At 43.6% G+C, this 21,039-nt stretch overlaps 1 protein-coding gene across 1 annotated transcript in view; it reads right to left on the bottom strand.

Moving 5' to 3' along the window:
• BCL2 (BCL2 apoptosis regulator) overlaps positions 1-9,995 on the bottom strand; it is a 100,278-nt gene extending 90,283 nt beyond the window's left edge. The window contains exon 1 of the mRNA XM_054381782.1: positions 9,414-9,995. Within this exon, the coding sequence (XP_054237757.1) occupies positions 9,414-9,995 (582 nt within the window). The remainder of the gene's footprint in view (positions 1-9,413) is intronic.
• Positions 9,996-21,039: the final 11,044 nt, after the last annotated feature.

The raw sequence follows: 21,039 nt of genomic DNA on the forward strand, positions 1-21,039 counted from the left end.
CTGTTGAGAGGAGTTTCTTTAGGGATCAAAATGTCTTTAAAACTAAACAAACTGGCTGTCCATCCCTTCCAAGAGAACAGGTAGTTTATTCCAGCTGTCAGCGGCTGCAAAACAAACAGCTCCTCTCTCACTGTCAGTTTTAGCTCTAGGCCAGTTATTAAAATTAAACAGTTTCATTGTGAGAATGATGTATTTGTGTCTGCAGGGGGAAGAGAATGGAGCAGAGAGGGGAAAAAGAAGTAAGTTTTCTAAAACAAACCCTAAGCCTGTTTACACAGCCTAACAGCATGCCAGTGCTGTCTCCTCCTTCCTCTTAAACTGCCACAGAAGTCCCAGCCTGCAGGATGTGCTACCATGGCCCCAGAGTCCTTCTCACTGGCTTGGGGAAAATAAAATAAGTGGGGTTTTTTTCTTTTGTTTTGTTTTCTTTCAAAGTTATTAAAATTCCAACTACTTGCAGAATAAATACACCACTCCCTTGTGAAACAATCAACTTCAACAGGTAAGAAAAAAGGTACTATGAGATGCTTTGACAGGCTCCCCCACCACTTGTGCTACCCAGGTGGGAAAGCAGAGTGAGGGTGAAGGGATACTTGTCTCATGGTCCTAAAGCACCAGGGAGGCTCATCAGCACACCTCTGGAGCTAAGGTAATGGCTTGGTGAATGGAAGCACAATAATACATGTGCATGAAGATACCTTCTACAGATGCATGTAACACAGCTCCTTCTCCTGAAATGCCACAGCCAGCCTTTGGAATAGTGAGAATGGAAAAGGAAGGCCAAGTTCCTTCTTGAAACACCATATCAACTGTGGTGATACATAAAGGAAAAACACTGCCATTGTCAGTTGACTTTTCTCACACTGCTCACCCTTTTTGTAAATAAAATCTAGAAATCAACACCTGAAACTGAACTGTTTAATCTGTTTCCATCACAAGCACTGCTAAACACATTCAAAGAGTGGAGCTGAAAAGTTTAAGCCTAATTTCTGCTTAACTTTTTCTTTCTTTCCTCTACCTTCTCTCTCCACTGAAATCTCACCCTCAAGTTTTTTCACAATTTGACTCTCCTTGGCCTTTCCCAGGCTAGCAAGCTCCAGCAATAACAAAATGTAATGCCATAGATTTTGAACTTTATTCTAAGCCCCAAATTACCATGATGGACATTTTGTTCAATATTGTCCTTTGTCTGATTTTTTTTTTTTAATTAAAAACCATCAGCCCAATTCATGACAGCATGGTGGGCAATAATACATTTCCCAGACCTAGTGTGGTGGGTAGCTAGCAAGAATACTGTTTTCATAGTTGGGTTAACTGAAAAAGAGAGATATCAATGATTTGCACCATATCCTATCATGTACTTTGTATGAGAGGAAGCCAAGTTTTGACTCTCAGTAGCCTTCTTAATATCTATGTGGGGAAAATTGGGCCTCTTCTGTTTAGTTGTACACAGCCCACATTACTTACTGAAGTACTCTGAAACCCACCGAGTCGCTTTTTTAATCCACAAAACAGAACCCTGCTTTTTATGCTTCAATAAAACAAAAGAGCAATAAAATGTATGCACTGAAGGATGCTGACTATTTCTTTCAACAGATCTTCAGTCAGTGCAGGAGTAAACTCAGGGATGTAGCTGCTCTTAGCAACACAACTGCATGTAGAATTACCTTTACAAAACACATAGAGAAGCAAGAAGTTTGCCCCAGATGGATGAGACTGGCAGTGCCTACATCCCTGTCTGCCCAGTCACTGACCAGCATGAGGTTACTCTGGGGAAGAAGTAATGTAATAGACACACTTGAAACAGCATTCACCAGAAAGGTCTACCCTCAGCACCTGGTGATCTCATTTCAACAGCTGATGTAAAATTTACCCCAAGGTCTATGACTGCCCTTTCAAGCACTTTTATTTGAACGTAAGTATAGATGCTTCCCTTACCCTTATGAATACCTAAATCTTTCCTGAATGCAACTTAGTACTTCCACTCTGCTCTCCCATGAAAACAGCTTCCAAAGGTTAATCACGCATTTCAAAAAAGGCTGTTTTTCTCTGTTAGTTGAAAACCTGTGTTTTTTTAATTTGATCTTGTATTTGTTGCAATATACAAAGTAAACATAACTACAACTGCTCAATCGAGTGTCTTTTCCTGTTCCTATTCAAGTCAATGGCAACACTTTACAATCAGATTTGTTTTCTTACCCATTAACCATAAAACCCAGAAACCTGCATAAACTTTCCAGTGAGAAAGATTTAGCAAAGTCTGAGAGTAAACTAACACTACTATAAAATAACAGAAAATAAGTTCAAGTTTCAGATGCCTTTGGAAAAGTTATCTGGTTTCATAGGCTTTCAGGAAAGAAAAAATAAACAAACCAAACCAACTAAACAAAAAAACTCCAAACTATCAACTAAAAAAAAAGTGACTGAAAGCCAGTGTGGCCAGTGGCACCGCACACCTTTATCCATCAATCATTATAAACGGAATGGAAAATAAAACAGACCAGTACTGCCCTCAGAAACAGTCAGTATTTTGCTGCCACCAAACAGCAAGTGTTATTATTGTTATTACTACTAAACCAGCAGGACAGCAGCCATGAGGTGCTCACAAATAAATTATTTTTAAAAAAAACAACAAACCAAACCAGGTTGGACTCCACTCTCCCAAAGGTGTGAAGGAAAATAAAACAGGCCAGGGAGGGAGGTGGGAAGGAATGGACCCTGCAAACACTGCATCTGAAGGCTGGGTGGCACCACGAAGAACCACGTCCCACACTCAAATCCCAGTGCCAGCAATGGTGATGAAAAGGGATGGTTAGAAAGGCCTGCAGAAAGCCCAGGGACTGCCAGTCCTCCATGATGCAGAAAGACAAAACAGGTGAATCAGACACCTGCTAAATACAAGCACGCATACAACAGGAGCAGGGAATGTGCCCAGCCAGCATGCCATGAAGCACATGGCTGTACACTCACTCCTGCCCCATTCTACCCTTCACATAAGCTTGATCACCAAAAGGGATAGAAATGCAATAATCGTGGGGGCAGAGGAATCACTTTGCCGCAGGAGAGTTGCTCTTTAATCAGACCTATCACTGTTTTTTAGCTATGGCTGCTTGACTGCCAAGGCTGCTGACCCAGCCTCCAGGTCAGGCATGAGCACCCACCATGCCGCTGGCAGTCCCAGGGTAGGACCACAGAGCTAACATGTCACAGGCTAGCCTTGTGGGGTGGCTGCAGAATGTGACGGGAGACAAGGACACAGTAAGGCTGCTAGCAGATTGCATTAATGAGCAGAGAAGCATAGGGAGAACTGCCACTTCAGCTGGTCCTGGCACCCCTTGATGGCAACAGCAGAGCACAAGGCTGGCTCTCTGGTGTGCCAGGCACAAACCATCACAAGAGATCAAAAACACAGCAGAGGTTTTGGCGTGACAACTGAGTGCTGCTTTCATTTCTACATCCACTTCCCTCCACCTCCTTTCACCATCCCATCAAGGACACCTTTATTGGGCGCAACGGCTTAATGTTTGCTGGCGATGCAGTACAAAGTTCCCATGCTGCCTTAGGAAGCCCAGGCCCTGGTATCTGACTGCTGAGAAGATCCTTCTGCTCCACATGCAATTTCATACATCACTGCATGGGGCTTGTGATTCTTTTCCTAGAGCCACACTTTGCTATCTGAGAAACAGTCATGCCTCAGCAGAAAAATTCAACTGGGTTTTCTTTGTGGATTACCGACTCCAAATTTCAAGCTACATACTCAAAAAAACCTAAGCTACTTACTGCCCAGCAGAGCTAACACAGCTTGAGAGAGGCCTGTGTTAATGCAGGCACAGAACTAACTTCTTTCTCAATACTGAAAAGAAAGTAAAACTTTTTAATAGGATTCCTATTTGAACTTTATGGTTCTTTGCAAGATCAAGGCAAATGACATCATCTCCACAATCAAGACCCCTGGTTCTGAAATTTCAAAGGTCACAGGCAATAGATTATTTTTTGTTAATTCAAAAAGAGACAAAACATCTGAGAAAATATGCAGTCTAGATTTGTTGTTACAAACAAAGCTATTACAAAGGAAAGGGACTAGAGAATCACAATAATTTTCTCTTTCCACCCTATCTCTTTGCCTTGCTTCGGCACAGTAAAAAGAAAAATATTTTGATAATATTCTGAGAATTTGATTATAAACCCACAAAGCCACAAAAACTGGTAAAGGACGTAGATGCTGTTAACATTTGAAACTGCCAATTCATTTATTTAACTGAATGGATTTCAGATAGTTTCCTTTTACCAGTCAAACAGTGACTTGGGGTTAGCTCCTCTGGGGATTGAGTTGTCACAAGGCCACATGTCAAAGCACCTCTGCTCCAGCATGGGGCATCTGGCTCCAAGCAAGGCACTGTCCTGTGCCAGATGAGCAAGAGGCTTTTGCCTGGGACTTGTAAGAGAAGCAACATGGTGTGCAGGCCTGGACAAGCTACTGGGAGAACAGAGCCCAAAAGGGATGAGATTTTAGTCAGTACCCCATGCACACACGAGGGAAGGCCCTCTGTCATACCAATATCCCACCACCTCTAGCACTGTCCTGGAGGCAGACACATCTGCCATCCCTTGCCTTCATGAGAGGGCTATGCACTTTTGTAAGGCACAGCTACTCTCCATACCTCCTTTCCAAGGCATGCCACTGAGCAAAGAAAATTAATGGTTTACTGAGGAAAAAAAAAAAAAAAAAAAAAAAAAAAGAGAGAGGAAGGTCAGTGATTAGCGCTGTCAACCCAGAAGAGAAACCTGGAGTCTAGTTGCTGGTCCAAGAAGCATTTACGCATTTGGCTGTAGAAAGCCACCTAAGAAAACACATCAGACAGCAGGAATTTGATACCCTAGCTCTTTCTCCATCAAATGAAATTTCATCCCTGCAAAAGGAGCAGCTCTGCTGCCAAAGGGAAGGACACCTCAGCAAAACCAGCAGTTATCTGGCATGCAAAGCCTCCTTAGATGTTGAAGATGTGGGTGTAAACCCCACCCCAGGCTGGAAAACGTTTCTTAGGCAACTCTTCCACTACCTCAGGTGAGGGGCTTTAACCAAGCAGCTGCCAGGATCAGTGGAGGTTTCTCTCCAGTTACATTTGCACATAAGGATGACTTCTAAGTGACAACAACCGGGCAGAGGATGCCGGTTGGCTTCAGGACACAGTGTTGGGAACAGTGTTCCCTGCAGCATGCTGAGCAGCACTCCTGTCTCAGGCAGATGAAGCTCCTGGCTGGCTTGGGTGAGGAATGGCAGGAAGCTGGGGACTTCTGCCTCTGCTCTGGCCAGGGAGGCACTCCAAGGATGCAAGTGCTAATATTCCACCCAAACTCTGCTTTGGACCTCTAAATCCTTCCCCATATCTGGCCTTAAGATTTGAATTGAATAAAGAACTGCAGTAAAAGCCCAGTATCAGACAAAATCACATTACTACTGCATCCCTGGTTTGCATGTCAAGATTGTAATTTAAAATTATGCTTTCTCGGCTGTATTTTCAACACAACACTGCTTCTCTCACCTGGGCTTCTTTATCTACGCATATGTGATGGTGCCTGTGTCGTCTTCTATAGTTCTCATGCTCTTGCTTTTTCTTGAACAGCTCACAGAAGAAGCTGTATGTTGGACTACAAGTGCCCAGAGCAGAGAACAGCTCCCACTTACGCTGTGTGCCTAAACAGAGAATCCATCACTGCCAGACAAACATGGTTATTTCCTCTACACCGGCTGCATCACTTGCCAAGCCAGCCCTTCTGCAGCTAAAACATCAGGCTCTGAAAAGCGAAATGAAGCCATTAAACTGTCAATCAGAAAGCATACATTATACCATGAAACTGCAGAGATGAGCTGGTTCTCCTCATATTTCTTTAGTAACGTGATTAAGATGCTATCAAGTCAAAGTACAATATTGTGGTCTCCTGGTCTACGTGAAAATCTCCAAAAGCTGCATTTATTTGCCACCAGAACCACAAGCTAATAATACATCCTCCACATAGGCAGTCCCTATCTGTTGTTTTTTCTCAGTTTCAAACAAACTCATGATGCTGTGTATTGTAAGGGTATTAACAGTCCCCAGAAACCATTAATAGTGACATCGAGTGCCTAAAATTTATAGTCCCCAGCTATATCTCCTTCCAACCTGACGTTTGATATGCTTTCTTTCATTTGCCTTGCAATATAAAGACTTCATGTCCTGAAAAGACGTTGTCAGAATACCTTACAGAACTGATTCAGACCTAGCAGAAGACATGTCACCGAACTTCAGACCTGAACGTAAAACATAAGCCCATACTCAAAGCATGTGCTGCCCAGCTTACTCGGTGTGTAGCATATGCTTGTGACTAGTTCTGATGCTCTCTTCTCTACTACTACACAGCTTCTAATAAAATAATCACTCCACAACATACCAAGGAGCCACAACATAAACGAGGGAGAAGGCTACAACAGCAGGTGCTCCTGCTTGTTGCAGCAGTGTGTGTGATGAGGAGATCTTGCAGGCAGCCATGCTGAGGTCCTACAAAGCCTCGCCACCTACAAGGTGATCAGCTATTTTAGAAGAGCCATTTATCATGCTTCAGTAAGGTTTGTATATGGGGTATAGTGCAAATGCCAAACTTAAGACTGAGTGTATATATGAAAGCATCCTCTTCCACTGAAAGATCCTAAAAGCTAGAGAAAGGAAGGGAAAAAAAAAATCCACCACCCCATGTCTCCCTGTCTGGAGAGAAGAGCTTAAAAGCTGTATCAGCAACTTCATATTAGTCTTTTTCTATTCCTAACCAGCTATAAGTTTTTGCCTGTGTTTAATAACCTGTGGCTCAAAGGTACTAGCCATTTACCAGACAGACAGGTGAAAACTACCCTGGGGTAATATTTTGCACATCATCTTCCCTGTTTACATTACAAATAACATGTGACAGTAAATGGCATCACAAAATCTGAAGCTTTTGTTTATAGAAAGCTTCAATAAAAAACCTAAGCAGCTATCAATAAGAAGCATCTTTTCCTTTTAAAGGCAGTCAGTGTTTATAGTCCAGGTTTCTTGTATTACTAACCCTGGAGAAACAGCTCCAGCACCTGCCTCATCTGGCCAATCACACCTGGTAACACCTGTCTTTGCACATTCTCATTTTTATTCATTATTTATGTTTCTATTTACACAATACACCCACAGGACAATACATCTCCAGCATGCTTACAGATTTGATCCAAAGCACACTGGCTCTGGAGCAAACAGAAAGCCCCAGCTCAGCAAAGGGGCTTCCAGCCTGAGGGGGGACTTTCACACAAGTTAAGCATGACAACCCAGAAGTGCAATTGCAAAATCCCTAACTCTTTAAGCTGCTCATCTTTTAACCAGTCAAGGTCTCCAAAAGCTTGAACTACTTGCAGTTTTTTAATTCCCCAGTTATGTGTTTCCTAAAAAAAAGCCAATGCTGACAAACCCTCTGTAATGAGCCATGAAACAGGGAATCAAGGGATGGGACTCCTTCTTCCAGCCATGGTGCCAGCCACAAAATATTGGAGTAATTTTTTTTTGTGTGTATGTAGATACACATAGGTATGTGTGCCTCTGTATGTATCCACATTTGTAATCACGTATGTATATGTGTGTACAAACACACAGACGCACACATGCACACACACATTTTTTGCTCCCCCTTCTGGCCCCATGAATTTTGAATTTGTTTTCTTGGTGGAAGCAGGGGTGAGCAGAACGTGACTTCCAACATGACTTGTCACCAGGAATCTACAGCACTCTTCTGGGAGGCACACAATGTGGATTCCTGCTTAGGAAAGGACCCCAAAGCCTTACTCCCTCCATTACGGCAGCAAGTAGATGTCCCCTGGACACTACCCTCAGACATGTATAACCCTCAGTCCTGTATACCCTTTAGTCAGGAAGATTCAACAGTGAAAAGGCAGTATCTTCATTTTTTAGTAAAGAAACTCAATGCAGGTGGCACATTACTGAGCCTAACACTGACTCAGCAAGAGATCCAGCAACGCAAATTTAATGCAGTAATGCTTCACAAACATCAGGCTTGCAAACCATGTTAACAGGTACATGTATGCTGTACTTTACATTCCTTAACACATGCCTCTGAAAGGTGTGCTGTGGAATCAAGTCATCTCTGTATTTCGTGAGGGAGCAGACCTGAAATTGCTGGTGTCCAACCTAGCTGACCTCTATTTTGAGGTCACTTATTCCAGCTCTCAGCCCATGCGTAAAGTTTCTTCTTCAGTACAACTTTTGCCTTTTCTTCTTCCAAAGTATTAGTATCATAAACTCTACACATACAGGTTTGGGTTGTGGAAGGGCAGCGAGGACTGTATTTTGTTAGTGTGTATCGATTAGTATGGGGGAAAAAGGAAAGAAAGACTCTTCCAATTTCAATATGGTTATTCATTTTAGAAGGAAATAAAGATAAAAGGTAATGGCTACTACTGTAAAAGCTGCCCATCTTCTACAAGTGGAAATCTGCCCTTTCTGAATGATCACAGAATCACAGAATTGTTTTGTTTGGAAAAACCCTCTAAGATCAAGTCCAACTGTCAATCTAAGACCACCACGGCCAACAAACCAAGTCCCAAAGTGCCAGGTCCACGTGTTTCTTGAACACCTCCAGGGACCAATGATGCTGAAGCTAGCCTTGACCAGAGATGATCTCTACTCCAGAAACAGTCATCCATTGGATCACAACAAACACTCATTTTCCAGAACAATCTCACAGACATGGCTCCCAGCACCTTTATTTCACCTCAAGACAAAAAAAAAAAAATTCACACTAGACACATCCTATACTATAAAACCTCACTCCAGTTGCCACTGCAGCTGTAGACAGCAGCACCAATGGTCACCTGCTTGCCTGCAGCACCAGGATCTCATATTGACTGAGCATTTGCCTGGCACATCACCCCTAAAGGGCAGGGATGCCTGCATGCACACACATGGTCCCTGCTTGGCCCCACACCTGGGACCTGCTGGGATATGCCTACTCCTGGCACCTAGATAGGTGATTCTGCTGCCCCTTCCCACCCTGATGCAGGACCCTGACTTGGCCAAGGCTGCTGTTACCAGCAGGGGAGGTTAGACAAGGGTAGGAGAGCCAAGACAGAGGTTGCAAGAGGAAGAGGGTGTCTTCCTCATCCTTTTCACTCCTGACCTGAGGCTGTTTCCCTAACGCCAAACCACTTCACTGTAACTCCCCTAGGTGAAACTTGACAGCTGGCAAAAGGCCTGTGCTGCTTCAGCACATGTCAGTGCAGATGACCCCGTAGGCAAACCTTTTGCTTCCCCCGAGTGCAACCCCCTGGGCACTGCCCACCCTGAAGCCCCACTGGCTGTGGACCAGAGCCGGGGAAGAGAAGAAGCAATCAGGTGACATACCCAGCCTCCGTTGTCCTGGATCCAGTTGTGCAGGTGTCGGTTCAGGTACTCGGTCATCCAGGCAGCGATGCTGTCTACAAGGGAAGACATCTCCCGGTTGACACTCTCCACGCACATCACACCACCGAACTCGAAGAAGGCCACAATCCTGCCCCAGTTAACCCCATCTCGAAAGAGTTCCTCCACTACTGCCACAAAGCGGCCTCTGGCCGTGAAGGGCGTCAGGTGTAGCTGGCCAGACATTTGCGCAAAGTCCCTCTGGTAGCGTCGGGAGAACTCATCCCCTGCCTGGCGCAGGGCAAGGTGGACGACCTGGGGTGCAGGGCGCAGCCCCTCAGCTGGGGGCACATGGCTAGCAGCAGCTGAGCCGGGGGGCTCAGGGTGCGGAGGCACCAGGCCAGTGTGATCAGAGGAAGTCCCAGCAGCAGCAGGAACCGCAGCAGCAGTAGAAGAGAGACCTGGAGACAAGGGTGCTCTGTCCTCGCTGGCAGCCCAGTCGTATCCCCTCTGTGAGAGTTTATAGTGGATGTACTTCAGCACTATCTCCCGGTTATCATAGCCTCTTCTCCCCGGATGAGCCATAATTCCCAAGAGGAAGCAGCAAGAGGAAGGGAGAGAGGAAGAAGAGGAGCAGGATGAACCCAAAAAAGTAAAGCAGCCAATAGTAATAAAATTAGTAACACCAAAAATTATAATCCAGTTACTGTATCGGGCACGGTTTCATTCATGGTGGTGTGGGGGAGTTCTCAGGGTTTCAGAGGTACTTTAGTCTTCTCAGTGTTTCCTCCTCGGTTTGAGATGCACGGTATAAATAAGGATTAAAATGCTGTAAATACTTTACGTCCAGGTGCACATTTACTACTTATTACAAATTTACTTTAGGACCATTTCCTCCTCGGTTGTTGAAATACATCTTAAAAAAATATTCTACCGATTCAAAATCAGGTGCATTTTCCCTTAGGTGCTGACTACCATGGGCATGAAGGAGCAGATGAGCACACACTGTAAAAACTGCAATTCAATACGATTTACTAAACAGCCTTGGATGAATATTAATCCAACACACTTTAAGCTAGAAACCGCAAACTGCTTTTTTTTTTTTTTTTTTTTTTTTGGTTAAGTTACACAAACTAAATTTCCTCTGTAAAGTACTTACTTGGACTATAAATATGTTCCTCTGTCAAGTTTCCTCTAAAAAAAAATTTGTAATAACAAAACCCAAACATCCCAAGTCTTCAGAAACGTTAAGTTCTGGGTGCTTTGATGCTTCAAGTCACCAAGGTGATGGGAAAGGGACCAAAAAAAAAAAAGGAAAAAAGAAAGAAAAAAGAAAAAAAAAGAAAAAAGAAATAAAATAATTCTTTATGATTTCAAATGTTTTTTTCCAGACTTCTGTTTAACAGACATCTCCAAAGATACGCCAAAGCTTAGAAAATCCCGCCTCGCAGTCCAGGAAGGTGAACAACCCCAAGGAGACGGAAAATCCTGGAGACCAGATGAACCACATTTGAATCCAAGCTCTCGCAGAAGTGCTCCGTTTTTCCCTCCAGTGCAACGTACAGACATAGGCATTTACGTAGTTTCATTCAGACACCGATCGCAGGAGCCCGGTGCTTCCCCACACATACACGCACACACCAGGGGGAAAAAAAAAATGTATTTAGGAAACTAATTCTTTTCAGTAAGAAAGAGCGTAAAAAAATAATTTAAAAATTCATCAAAATAAAGAAGGAAAACTGCTTTTGACTGTGGCTCCGGGGAGAAATGCCATTTCCCGAGCAGCTTTGTATCAGAGGAGGAAGAGCCCCCGGCGCTGGCGAGGAGTGGCGCGGACGGGGCGTATGTGCGGTGTGACTGGTGCCGATGGGGACCGCGGCCACGGCGCCGCTGCCCGCCCGCCCGCGCAGCCCCGGAGCACCCCCGGCGCACCCCGCCGGCCCCGGGCGGCTTCTCGGGGCGCTCCGCGCTGCTGCTGCCGGCGGTGGCGGCGGCTCCGAGCGGCGGCGGCTCCGAGCGGCGGCGGCGGGCGCGGGCGGGGAGCTCTCCCGGCGGCGGTAGCGGCGGCGGGGCGGGGAGAGCGGAGCGGCGGAGGCGGGGAGAGGCAGGCTCCCTCTTCGGCCCCGAGCGGCGCAGCCGGGCGTGGTGGTTTCCTAGAGCTCCGCCTCACGCTCCATTCAAGAAAAGGGGGAAACGGGGAGGGGTGCTTAAAAAAAAAAAAAAAGAAAAAGGAAGACGGTGGTAGGCGGCGAGAAGCCCCGTGCACACCGGGCCCGCCCTCCATGGCTGCATTGGGCTGGGGCCGGCGGCGGGGCGGCTACTCGGTCTACGGGTGGTGGTGGAGGGCCGCGCCGCCCGCCTTCTCCCGCCTCCGCCCGAGCGAAGGAAGCGGGTGGCGTAGGCGGGCGGGAAGAGAAGGCAGAGCGGCGTGAGGCTGTGGGCTGCGCGGCCCTGCGCGGGGGAGTGCCCCTGGTCCGGCTGCGCGCCTCTGCCACCGCGCGCGGGACGGGTGAGGCAGCTGCAGCTGCGCGGGTTTACTGGGGAAAAAAAAAAAAAAAATATATATATATATTAAAGGGGATGCTCAGGTGTGAAGAGGAGAAAAAAACCCGAATGACGCTTTTTAAAGAGGAAAGTGGCCCGATGTAGGCGGGCAAGGCCTCCGAAGCGGAGTCGTTTGGGGCAGTCAGCCGTGGCAGCAGATGCTGCGCGGCAGGGGAGACCTTGTGGAGCCAGGAGCTGGGGACAGGTCGGAGCCGTGGGCCACCTCGGTGGATGTTCCCCCCGTGGTGCGAAATGCCGGACGCCTGCTCTATGCACGCCTCCCGGTCCGTTTTCAGCTGTGCCCAGGGTACAAGTGAGGAGGTGGATTTTTAGCCTTTCTGCAGAAACAGGACTTGGATTTATCCCCGCACCCGGCCTGAAAATTGGGGGTTTTAGACTGAAGAGGGGGGAAATTAACTGTTTAACAGATTGATTTGGAACTTGATCAAAGAAGCAGAGTTAACCTTCAAAGTAAGTAAACTAACAGCGCTTAGAATTAGTAAAATAGTGGTGGTTCAGCCCCTCTTCTATCCCAACAAGCAACATCAGGGCAGGGATGAGTGACGCTGTGACAGACCCTGCTGAAATGAGCCATCACAGGGTTAAACCCCAAGTGAATCTGAAGCAGGAGAACTCAGCACCTGTCCTGCTTAACGTGAGAGGGTTTGATAAGGTCTGCCAGTTTTTGTTGATACGTGGGTGTCTGGGATGATAATCTATATAAACTACTCTGAACCTACAAGGAATAAAAGGCCTAAATAAAGCTATGAACGTGAGTTTGCTTAGATAGGGGACATAGGGCATGAATCTGCATTCCGTCCCTGGAGTGGAGACCCTGCCCTCCGTCTCCATTTTCAGGGTCACGTTTTCTTCACGCATTGGCCCATCACACATGATTTATAGGCTGGCAGCTTCCCTACTTGAGGAAAACGCACTGGAGTGGGGTGGGTGGTCAGTTTTTGCTCCATTGAGAAGGGGATGTTCTGGCATCGAAACAGGAGTCCTCGTGCACTAATGGAGCTCGCTTGTGGCCTGGGTCATCTGGGGATTTGTTTCGAAGCTGCGGTGGGGAATTTGTCTTTTAACATGTACAAACCAGCACCTCTCCAGGTACCTGAAGAGGTGTTCGGGGTGTCTAATCGTTTTGGTGTCCCTTATTCAGGGGGGCACGGGAAAGTGCTCGGCCCCATACCCAGTGCTGGTATTTTCCACCTCCCTGCCAGCTCTCCTCGTACCTCCTTTCCACGTCGAAGTGCCGAACACCTGAGGAGCCCAAAGGGAGCGATGGCCTCGCTGGTCGAGGCTGCGGGGTACGGCGGGCGGCGCGAGGGCCGGCAGCGCCTCCCCGGCGCGCGGCTGTTGCCACCCAGCGGCCGCCGCTCTCTCCGGGCTCAGCCGCGGCAGCTGGGGACCCCCAACCCCGGCCTTGGGGCCTGACAGAAGCGAAAGGCCCAAGCGCCCAGGTGCCCCCTCCTCTGCCTCGTATTTATTCCTGCCTGCTGCTGTTCAATACAGGGCTGGTTGCGGTTGGTTGAATTCCCAAGAGATTGCAAGACAGCAGGTGAAGGGAGGTGAAAAAGACGGACCAGCTACAGGCTAACGGCTGTACACCACCAGGGCATGCGTGTAACTTGTGGCATAGTTAAATGCTGGAATGCAAATACATCTCAACTCTTGCTGTATAAAAAGACTTCACAAAGTAAAGCAGTTATGGGGAGCTGAGGGATTGCTTCTAATGGCACACATGTAGGTACCTGTCAATCAAGTAAAATCACTGCCTTTATATTCTTGCACCAAAAGAGAGAAAAAAAAAAGTCTGTTCTGCATGTAGAAAATCATCTGACATTTCCATGTAACATGCTGTGGTTTAACTGGAACAACACCTACAGAACAGCCATAACCAAGCTGACTGGTGAGGCTCAACAGGGCTCTGGGCAACCTGATCGAGTTGAGGATGCCCCTGCTTACTGCAGAGGGGGTTGGACTAGATGACCTTTGGAGGTCCCTTCCAACTCAGACCATTCTATGATTCTGTGATGATTACATCTGCCACTGTGCTGGTGACTGAATCTAATGTACTTGGTCCCACAACTGAAAATGCATCAGACGCAAATGTTAAGTTACACAGAAAAAGCGTCTGCATAAGCTGCACAACAACGTCATAGCAGGATGAGTTTTGAAGGCCAGAGAATAAATCAGACTGGGGCCGATGTGGAAAAGAGAGATAAATATTTTTAAAAAAAGGGAAAAAAAGGCTTTTGTAAGGAGAAATTAAAGCGATCACTGCATTTGCTTAGGGTATTAGGGTATTAAATGTAATTTTAATGCAAAATAGAGTTAAGACCAACTAAATCAACTGTGTAGTGAAAGCAGATATCAGTGAAAGAAAAATTTCAGAATTCTTAAGCAACTTCTGATCAAAATGGGTACAGCAAAACTTCATTATGTTCTCTGGAACACATTTAGTAATTATGCTTTCCCCCTACCTGCCCTATATTCAGCACTTTGTCATTGCAGTGATAGATCCCAGTCTTTTTAGAAGTTTAATAGGAAAATAATTGTCATGGTTCACAAGAAAGCTTGCTAACACCAAACACAGCTAAGACTGCATTTTACAAAATACCCCAGAAAAATAGAGGAGAAAATCCTAGGAACTGTTTGCTTTAAGTAAAGTTAGGGATGAATCACAGGAGAGAAAATCTGTGCCTTGAAGAATGACAAATTTGCACTCTGTATAAAAGCAAACCAAAATTACATATATGCATTGAAAGTTTTTTCTTGTTAAATAATGTAACAAAATGCATTGCATCTGACCTGCATCTACAGCTGTAATTGAAGGGAGTGGCATCTTAAAACCTATTATAACGCTGACTGAGTGGGTGATAAGCATACATTAAACTGTCACAAGTTTTCATCACAGTCCTGCTTTATACCTTGCTTGTTTGAACTGTTAAAAAAGACACCCTAAACCAAAAAAAAAAAGGCAGTATGTTTTAGGGAGGAGCTAGAAGAAACCAGCAAAAGAGGATCAGGACTTATCAAGGAGCATGGAATGAGCGCATGAAGTCAGCTAATAAATCATCACAGTGCTTTAAGGTATCAGAATAGCATGCTGACTACTGAAGATCTGATCCTGCAAATCCTTCCACACATACATTTACTTTTATGTAAGCCGGCCCACTGAAGTTAATCAGACTAGTAAGTATTAGCTGTGTAAAGAATTAGCACTCAGCTAGGAATACAGACAACAGCTCATGTGAAAAAGCACCCATGTCAATTCGAGAGGCCGGAACATTGACAAGCATCAGCCAGATCTGGCAGTGTAAAGGACAGATTATTTTCTTGAGATGGCTTCCTTATCCATGCTTGGGCAACTGAACAGAGAGGCAGGATCCTGCAAAGCTGTTTCTTTGGTAGGTTCTCAGAAGCCTGCTATACAGTAGATGCATTATTAAGAAATGATCTAGAAAAGTTTACAGTGCCTAGCAACACCGAACTTCCGGACAATGTGAAAGTGGACAGCTTTTCCCTGTATCTTTGTATTAACATCAACAGGATTTCAACAGCAACTTTGGTTCCTGGTGACCTGCCCACCCTTTTATTTCCTTGGCTCATGAGCAGGCAAGCTGGAGAGAAGCAAGCAATTGTTTAAAGCCCTGCCTGAGCAGGCATGAAGCAAGTTTGCAAGGTGTGACAGCACTCAAAGTGAGCAAAGACAATGCCACTTTTTATTTGCTGAAAATAAGCAATTTTCTATCCTAGAATAAACCAACAACCAAAAAAACCAGCCCCAAACCCTCTAAATTTGAGTGATCCAAAAGTAGTATTTAGTGGTACATGTAAATATAATTATGACAATTAAGGAGGTCCTTTGCTTTACAGTGTTTTAGCACAGCTTAAATACTGGTTTTATTGAGAGATTCCACTGAGATTGCGTCTGTGAGTTGGGAATTTACACACATGCAAATTAGCAGGCTGCTCCTTATATAGCCAGTGGCACTTTAAGTGCTTGTTGGTACTGTGTCCAGTGAGAGGCATTTGTCTGTGCCACCCACAGCAGTGCTTCCCTCTGTAAAGGCAGTTAGTGCTTCTCCCTTCCAAGCTAGCATGTATTTGCTCTGCATGCCTTCACGCCTGCAAGAACTTCCTAATTTGCTCTGACTAAACCACAGGATTTTGCATGTTTCTGTCCATGAGACCACCCTACCCATGGACTGATGGTGTATCTCTGCCAAGCTGCACGAAATGCTTTTAAGACAATGCTCTTCAAGAAACTTGCATGTGTGCATATAATTCTTCATTAGCTATACACCATTTATTGCTAAGACTGTCTTCATCCGTTTTGCTCAATGTGTTGCCCAACATCATCTAGGCAGCAGCTAGCTTCTGTTTTATACGATGCTTTTAAAAAGTTTTCTGCATGTAAAAGTAGAGAGAAGTAGAACCCATGAAGCTTGGATGCTTATTTTCTAATTTTTAACCAGGACAGCAGCAAGTTAACCTGAACAAACGTCTTCACTTCAAGTGCATTCCTGACATGGGAGATTTCCTTTCATCCTGCCAGTGCTGCAAATGCTAGAGGTGTGGAGTGGATCTTTTTTGTCTGGAAGCACTTGCAGTGCAGAGAATGCTACTGTAAAACATTTAAAAGCATGCTCAACCTGCAATTATAGTTTATTTCACAGCACTTAATTGTGCTCATCAGGAAAGGCAGCTGGATGAGATCCTCAGATAATATCTTTAGGGTCTGACATGGCAAACAGCTCCTGACTTTCAGACCTCTTTTACTGTACTCATCCATCAAACGTCTCATCAAGATAGAGGCCCCATGGTCTTCACTGGAAAGGAAGTACTACAACAACTGCATCTGGCTCTGGAAATCCTTCACTTTAACATCTCTGCTTCACTATGTGGCAACAGGATCTTGTCTTTACAGTACCTGAGCTGTCTCACCACCTTTTCACAAGGTATTAGTCAATTCTGGTGCTCTGGAAAATGCTCCCTGTGTCTGTCCTTTCTGCTATGGAAAAAGTCATCCAGGACCAACTTCCTAGCTGAGACAGCAGAAGTGTGAAGAAAACACATTCACCATGGAGGAAAAGGAATTGGGAGGACTCTGCTAGACAAAGAGGAATATCCATCAGATACATAAAATTTTGTTACACCTGTTAAAATTTCCTCAAAAGAGGAAAGCATTTATTTGAGTAAATACTTTGAAATAAAGACCAATACATCTCATTTTGACTACTTTCTTTGAAGCACCTGATTGCTTGTAAAAGGATTTTCCCCTCAGTTGCAAGTTACCTAGAACATTTAATTTTAGTATTATTTTTCTTTACATTAATAACCACTAGTATCTTTACAGATTTAACATCTTATTTTGGCCAAGGGAGTTTTTATGCTTGGTATCAGGATTTATTGCCATGTATGTTATGCCCCTGTGTTTATTTGCATTGCTGTAGCAACACAACAACAGAATGAACTTCATAGTTAGAACTTAAAGGGTTTACAATTAACATGGGAATTCCCCTCCAAGCTGAAAACAAACACATTTCCAACTTATAAAAAATAAAATTTAATGCTGGCTTAGTGGTATTCTGCCACAGAGGGGGTTTAATATTCCTTCATTGAGATTTCCTCAAACAGCAATCCTTTCCAATCAGCTTTAGGAAATGCTTCCCTACAGTCCCATCAAATTAGACATGCATCTTTGGTGTTCAAAACAAACAATCAAAAAGCATAAACCAACCAAACAACAAAAAACCCCACAACAAACGAACAAAGAAAACCCCCAAACCACCCAGGTATTTCTACTTTCCACTTCCTTCAGTGGAAGTTTCTGTACAGAAGCTCAATAATGTTATTCCACCTCCCACTGCAGAGTGCCAACAATGGGAAGATTAGCACAGCCTTCTTTTTTACCTATTTACTGTATCCAGATTGAAAGAAGGGAAATACGAGAAAGAGGATGGGAAGTGTAGTAAGACAAGACAGCTCATTTAAAAGGCTCTTGCAAGAGTCTCCCCCCAGTGACAGAGGATAGGAAATGACTTCTTGAGGTTTTACTACCAGCATTAACACACACCCCTACTCTTCAGAATGCTTGGTAATGGTCTGGCAGAAAAACAAACAAAAAAACGTGCTCCCAAACACAAAACCCAAACCAAACCGGAGCTACAGATAATTTAGCATTGTAACTGAAATCCAGTTATGAAAAGGAATGAAGAGCTATCTACTTTGGCCTGATAACTTTTATAGCAATTTTGTAGATAGCTGCCTGTTCAGCGATGGGACAGAAAGACAGCTACCTTCGCTATTATTTCCATTGTTTTCCACTAGAAGAACGAGCATCACTTGGCTTGTCAGAATTCACAGGCACTTCCAGAGAGCACAAGCACTAGTTATACACTAACAGCAGCTCCTGCAATAAAAACAGATTGTCCATTTTATCCCATTTTCATTACAGTTTGATGACACCAGGTCTGATGACAATTTTCACTCAAATTCTTTACATCCTTCATCTGCTGTGCCCCTCTGCCCTAAACTACTTAAATGGAGGGATATATTGCCCCTTCTGCTGTCTCACAAAATTAAGAGTTCCTGCTGCACTAATCCCAGATTTAAAAATAAAACAAAAAAAAACCCACAAAAAAACAAGACCACCATCAAGGTCCTGCAAATGAATTTACACTTTGAACTTCATCCCCTTAAAGAACTTAGAAGTTACACGCTTTGTTGATTCTCCATTTATTTTGAGAAATACAAAATATGAAAACTGGTTTACAGTTCTGGCACAAAAATGACAAAGCAATAAGCAGTTTCTTTTTACAAATAACGCTGTATCTTTTTACCATCTAAAAGTGCCTAGAGTTTTGTGATTTTTTTCACAGCAAATAAAGTTTATTTACCTCTATCTTTCTTCTTAGTAAAATATTAAATCTATTTAAATTGCACATATGAACACCTTGGTGAAGTAAACTATATATAAAGTTACAATAAATCTGTATTTAAAGCAGTCATTAGAAATTACATGGAATGGAAAAGACTATCAAAGCCTAAACTGAACCTTAAAGATTGATCAAGAAAACAAGAGACAAGACAGTGACTGATGGCACAAGTGATTAAATTATTGACAACATGACAAAATAATAACGCCTATGTGAAGTTCTTCACGTATCTAATACACTGCTAGAACATTTTGATGTAGAGGTTTTGTAACATTTAAACTGGCAAAACAGTTTTTTGGCTGCTAAATATTTTTCCACAAAATTACAAGGCATCTCCTTCACTGAATATACGGATAGAGAATGTGAGTAAGAAAACAAAATTTACACCAAAGGTTGCTGCAGTTGACAGTTTCTATATTTTGACAAGAGAACAGCTGAAAAGTTCATTCATCAGTTGAGGTTATCTGCATTAATTTACAACAGCAGAAACTAGAACAGTTAAAAACACTATTCTTTACGTGCTCCTTTAAAAACCTTTGTTCCAATTTCCACAATTGCTATGGAGTTCAACCTACAATTTTACCGTCAATACAACCACTTACACTATGCAAAGCCAAGTATGAACTGAAGTCTCTCTAGATCAGGGCATAGCTTTCATCCAGTATTCTTATTCCTTCTTCACATACGCTTATCAGTCATCATTTGGAGGACTCTTCATACGAGAAAGAGTGATCTAGGATGTCCAACTTGAAATATTTTCAAGAGGCTTAGCTGCCATAGTGTCTTCTGTGCGCTCTGACCTTCTAGATTATGTCTTAAATACAAGCATTTCAAGTTAAAGAACCAAAAATTCAAGTATCCAGAGTGTCTTACTCATTTTAAATCCTGACCTTTGAGAGATTGTGTTTATGTCAAGCCATTTACAGAAGCATTTCTTTCAAACTACAGCACAACGGATTCATCCATTTTGATATCTTTTGCAGGTGGTCAAAGAGCATTTTATTTGCACCAAAGTAAGAATTAACATAGATAATGGGGTCCAAATGGCATTGTTCTGTTGCTTTAAGAAACATAACATTGACAATGGATGTATGATAAATGGCCCATTTCGTCATTCACATAAAGCAGCACAGGAAATATATGCACACTATGTGTCTTTGCACTGAAGCCTAGCTGTTTAAAAATGCAGGAGTAGGCTCTATTCTCAAAATTAGTATTATATTATAGGCATGCACAGCTTCACATATCTAAACAAAATCAGGATGGAGGTCTTAAATCATAGGCTTTGTGAAAAATTCAACAATGCCTCAACATTTGTAATCTAATGCAAGTCTAACCACTTAAAACAAGAGTGCCAATGTGATCTCCCCCCCCAAATACCTTTGTAAACCAGGTATTAAAGCAAATTTAGTCAATGTGAAGAAAATTTGGAAAGCGATCAACCAATTTCAGAAGGGGAAAATAAACAGCCTAAATAATTTACACTTTAAAGGTTCTCCAGTCCAGTTAACTACCTACTATTTTTCATCTCAGTTCAACTGAATACCTCTTTTCTTAAATACAAACATCATAAGAGCAATCAATTTTGACCATTTTGTTCTTAAATACTACTTTAAAGGAAGTTAAAGTACCCTGTTTCATGAGTAATTTTAGATTCAGAGTATTGCCTGAAAGTGAAAACTATGACATTGAGAACATAGCAATGCTAACAAGTACAAAATATGCAGCTTTTGGAAAAAAAAAAAAAAAACAACAAAAAAACAAAACCAAAAAGCAACTCACAAGGCACTTGCTGTAGTGGTCCTTTACATAGTGTATATGTACAGTGCACCCTTAAAACATCATTGTTATGCATCACACTTTTTCAGTGTAAAGTTACAGTTATTAGAAACAACCACTGGGTTCTGTGTATTCTGAAGCAGTTATTGAGCAGCCTTGTTTCGTATAATGTATAAATGAAACAAATTACAAGTAGGGCATAGAAGGAGAGCATTTGAAGTAATTTCTTATCATGTGAAAGCTTTACTGTGTGGTGATAAACTTAAGAGTGGAATGCCATTCTGACAAACACCCTTCTCCCTCCGGACCCCTCTGCCTCAAAAGCTACATTCCTGCTACTAGAAGAGCCTGGCATTTTA

The sequence above is a fragment of the Indicator indicator genome, chromosome 6, assembly GCF_027791375.1.
Source record: "Indicator indicator isolate 239-I01 chromosome 6, UM_Iind_1.1, whole genome shotgun sequence".
In the NCBI taxonomy this organism is placed as follows: domain Eukaryota; kingdom Metazoa; phylum Chordata; class Aves; order Piciformes; family Indicatoridae; genus Indicator; species Indicator indicator.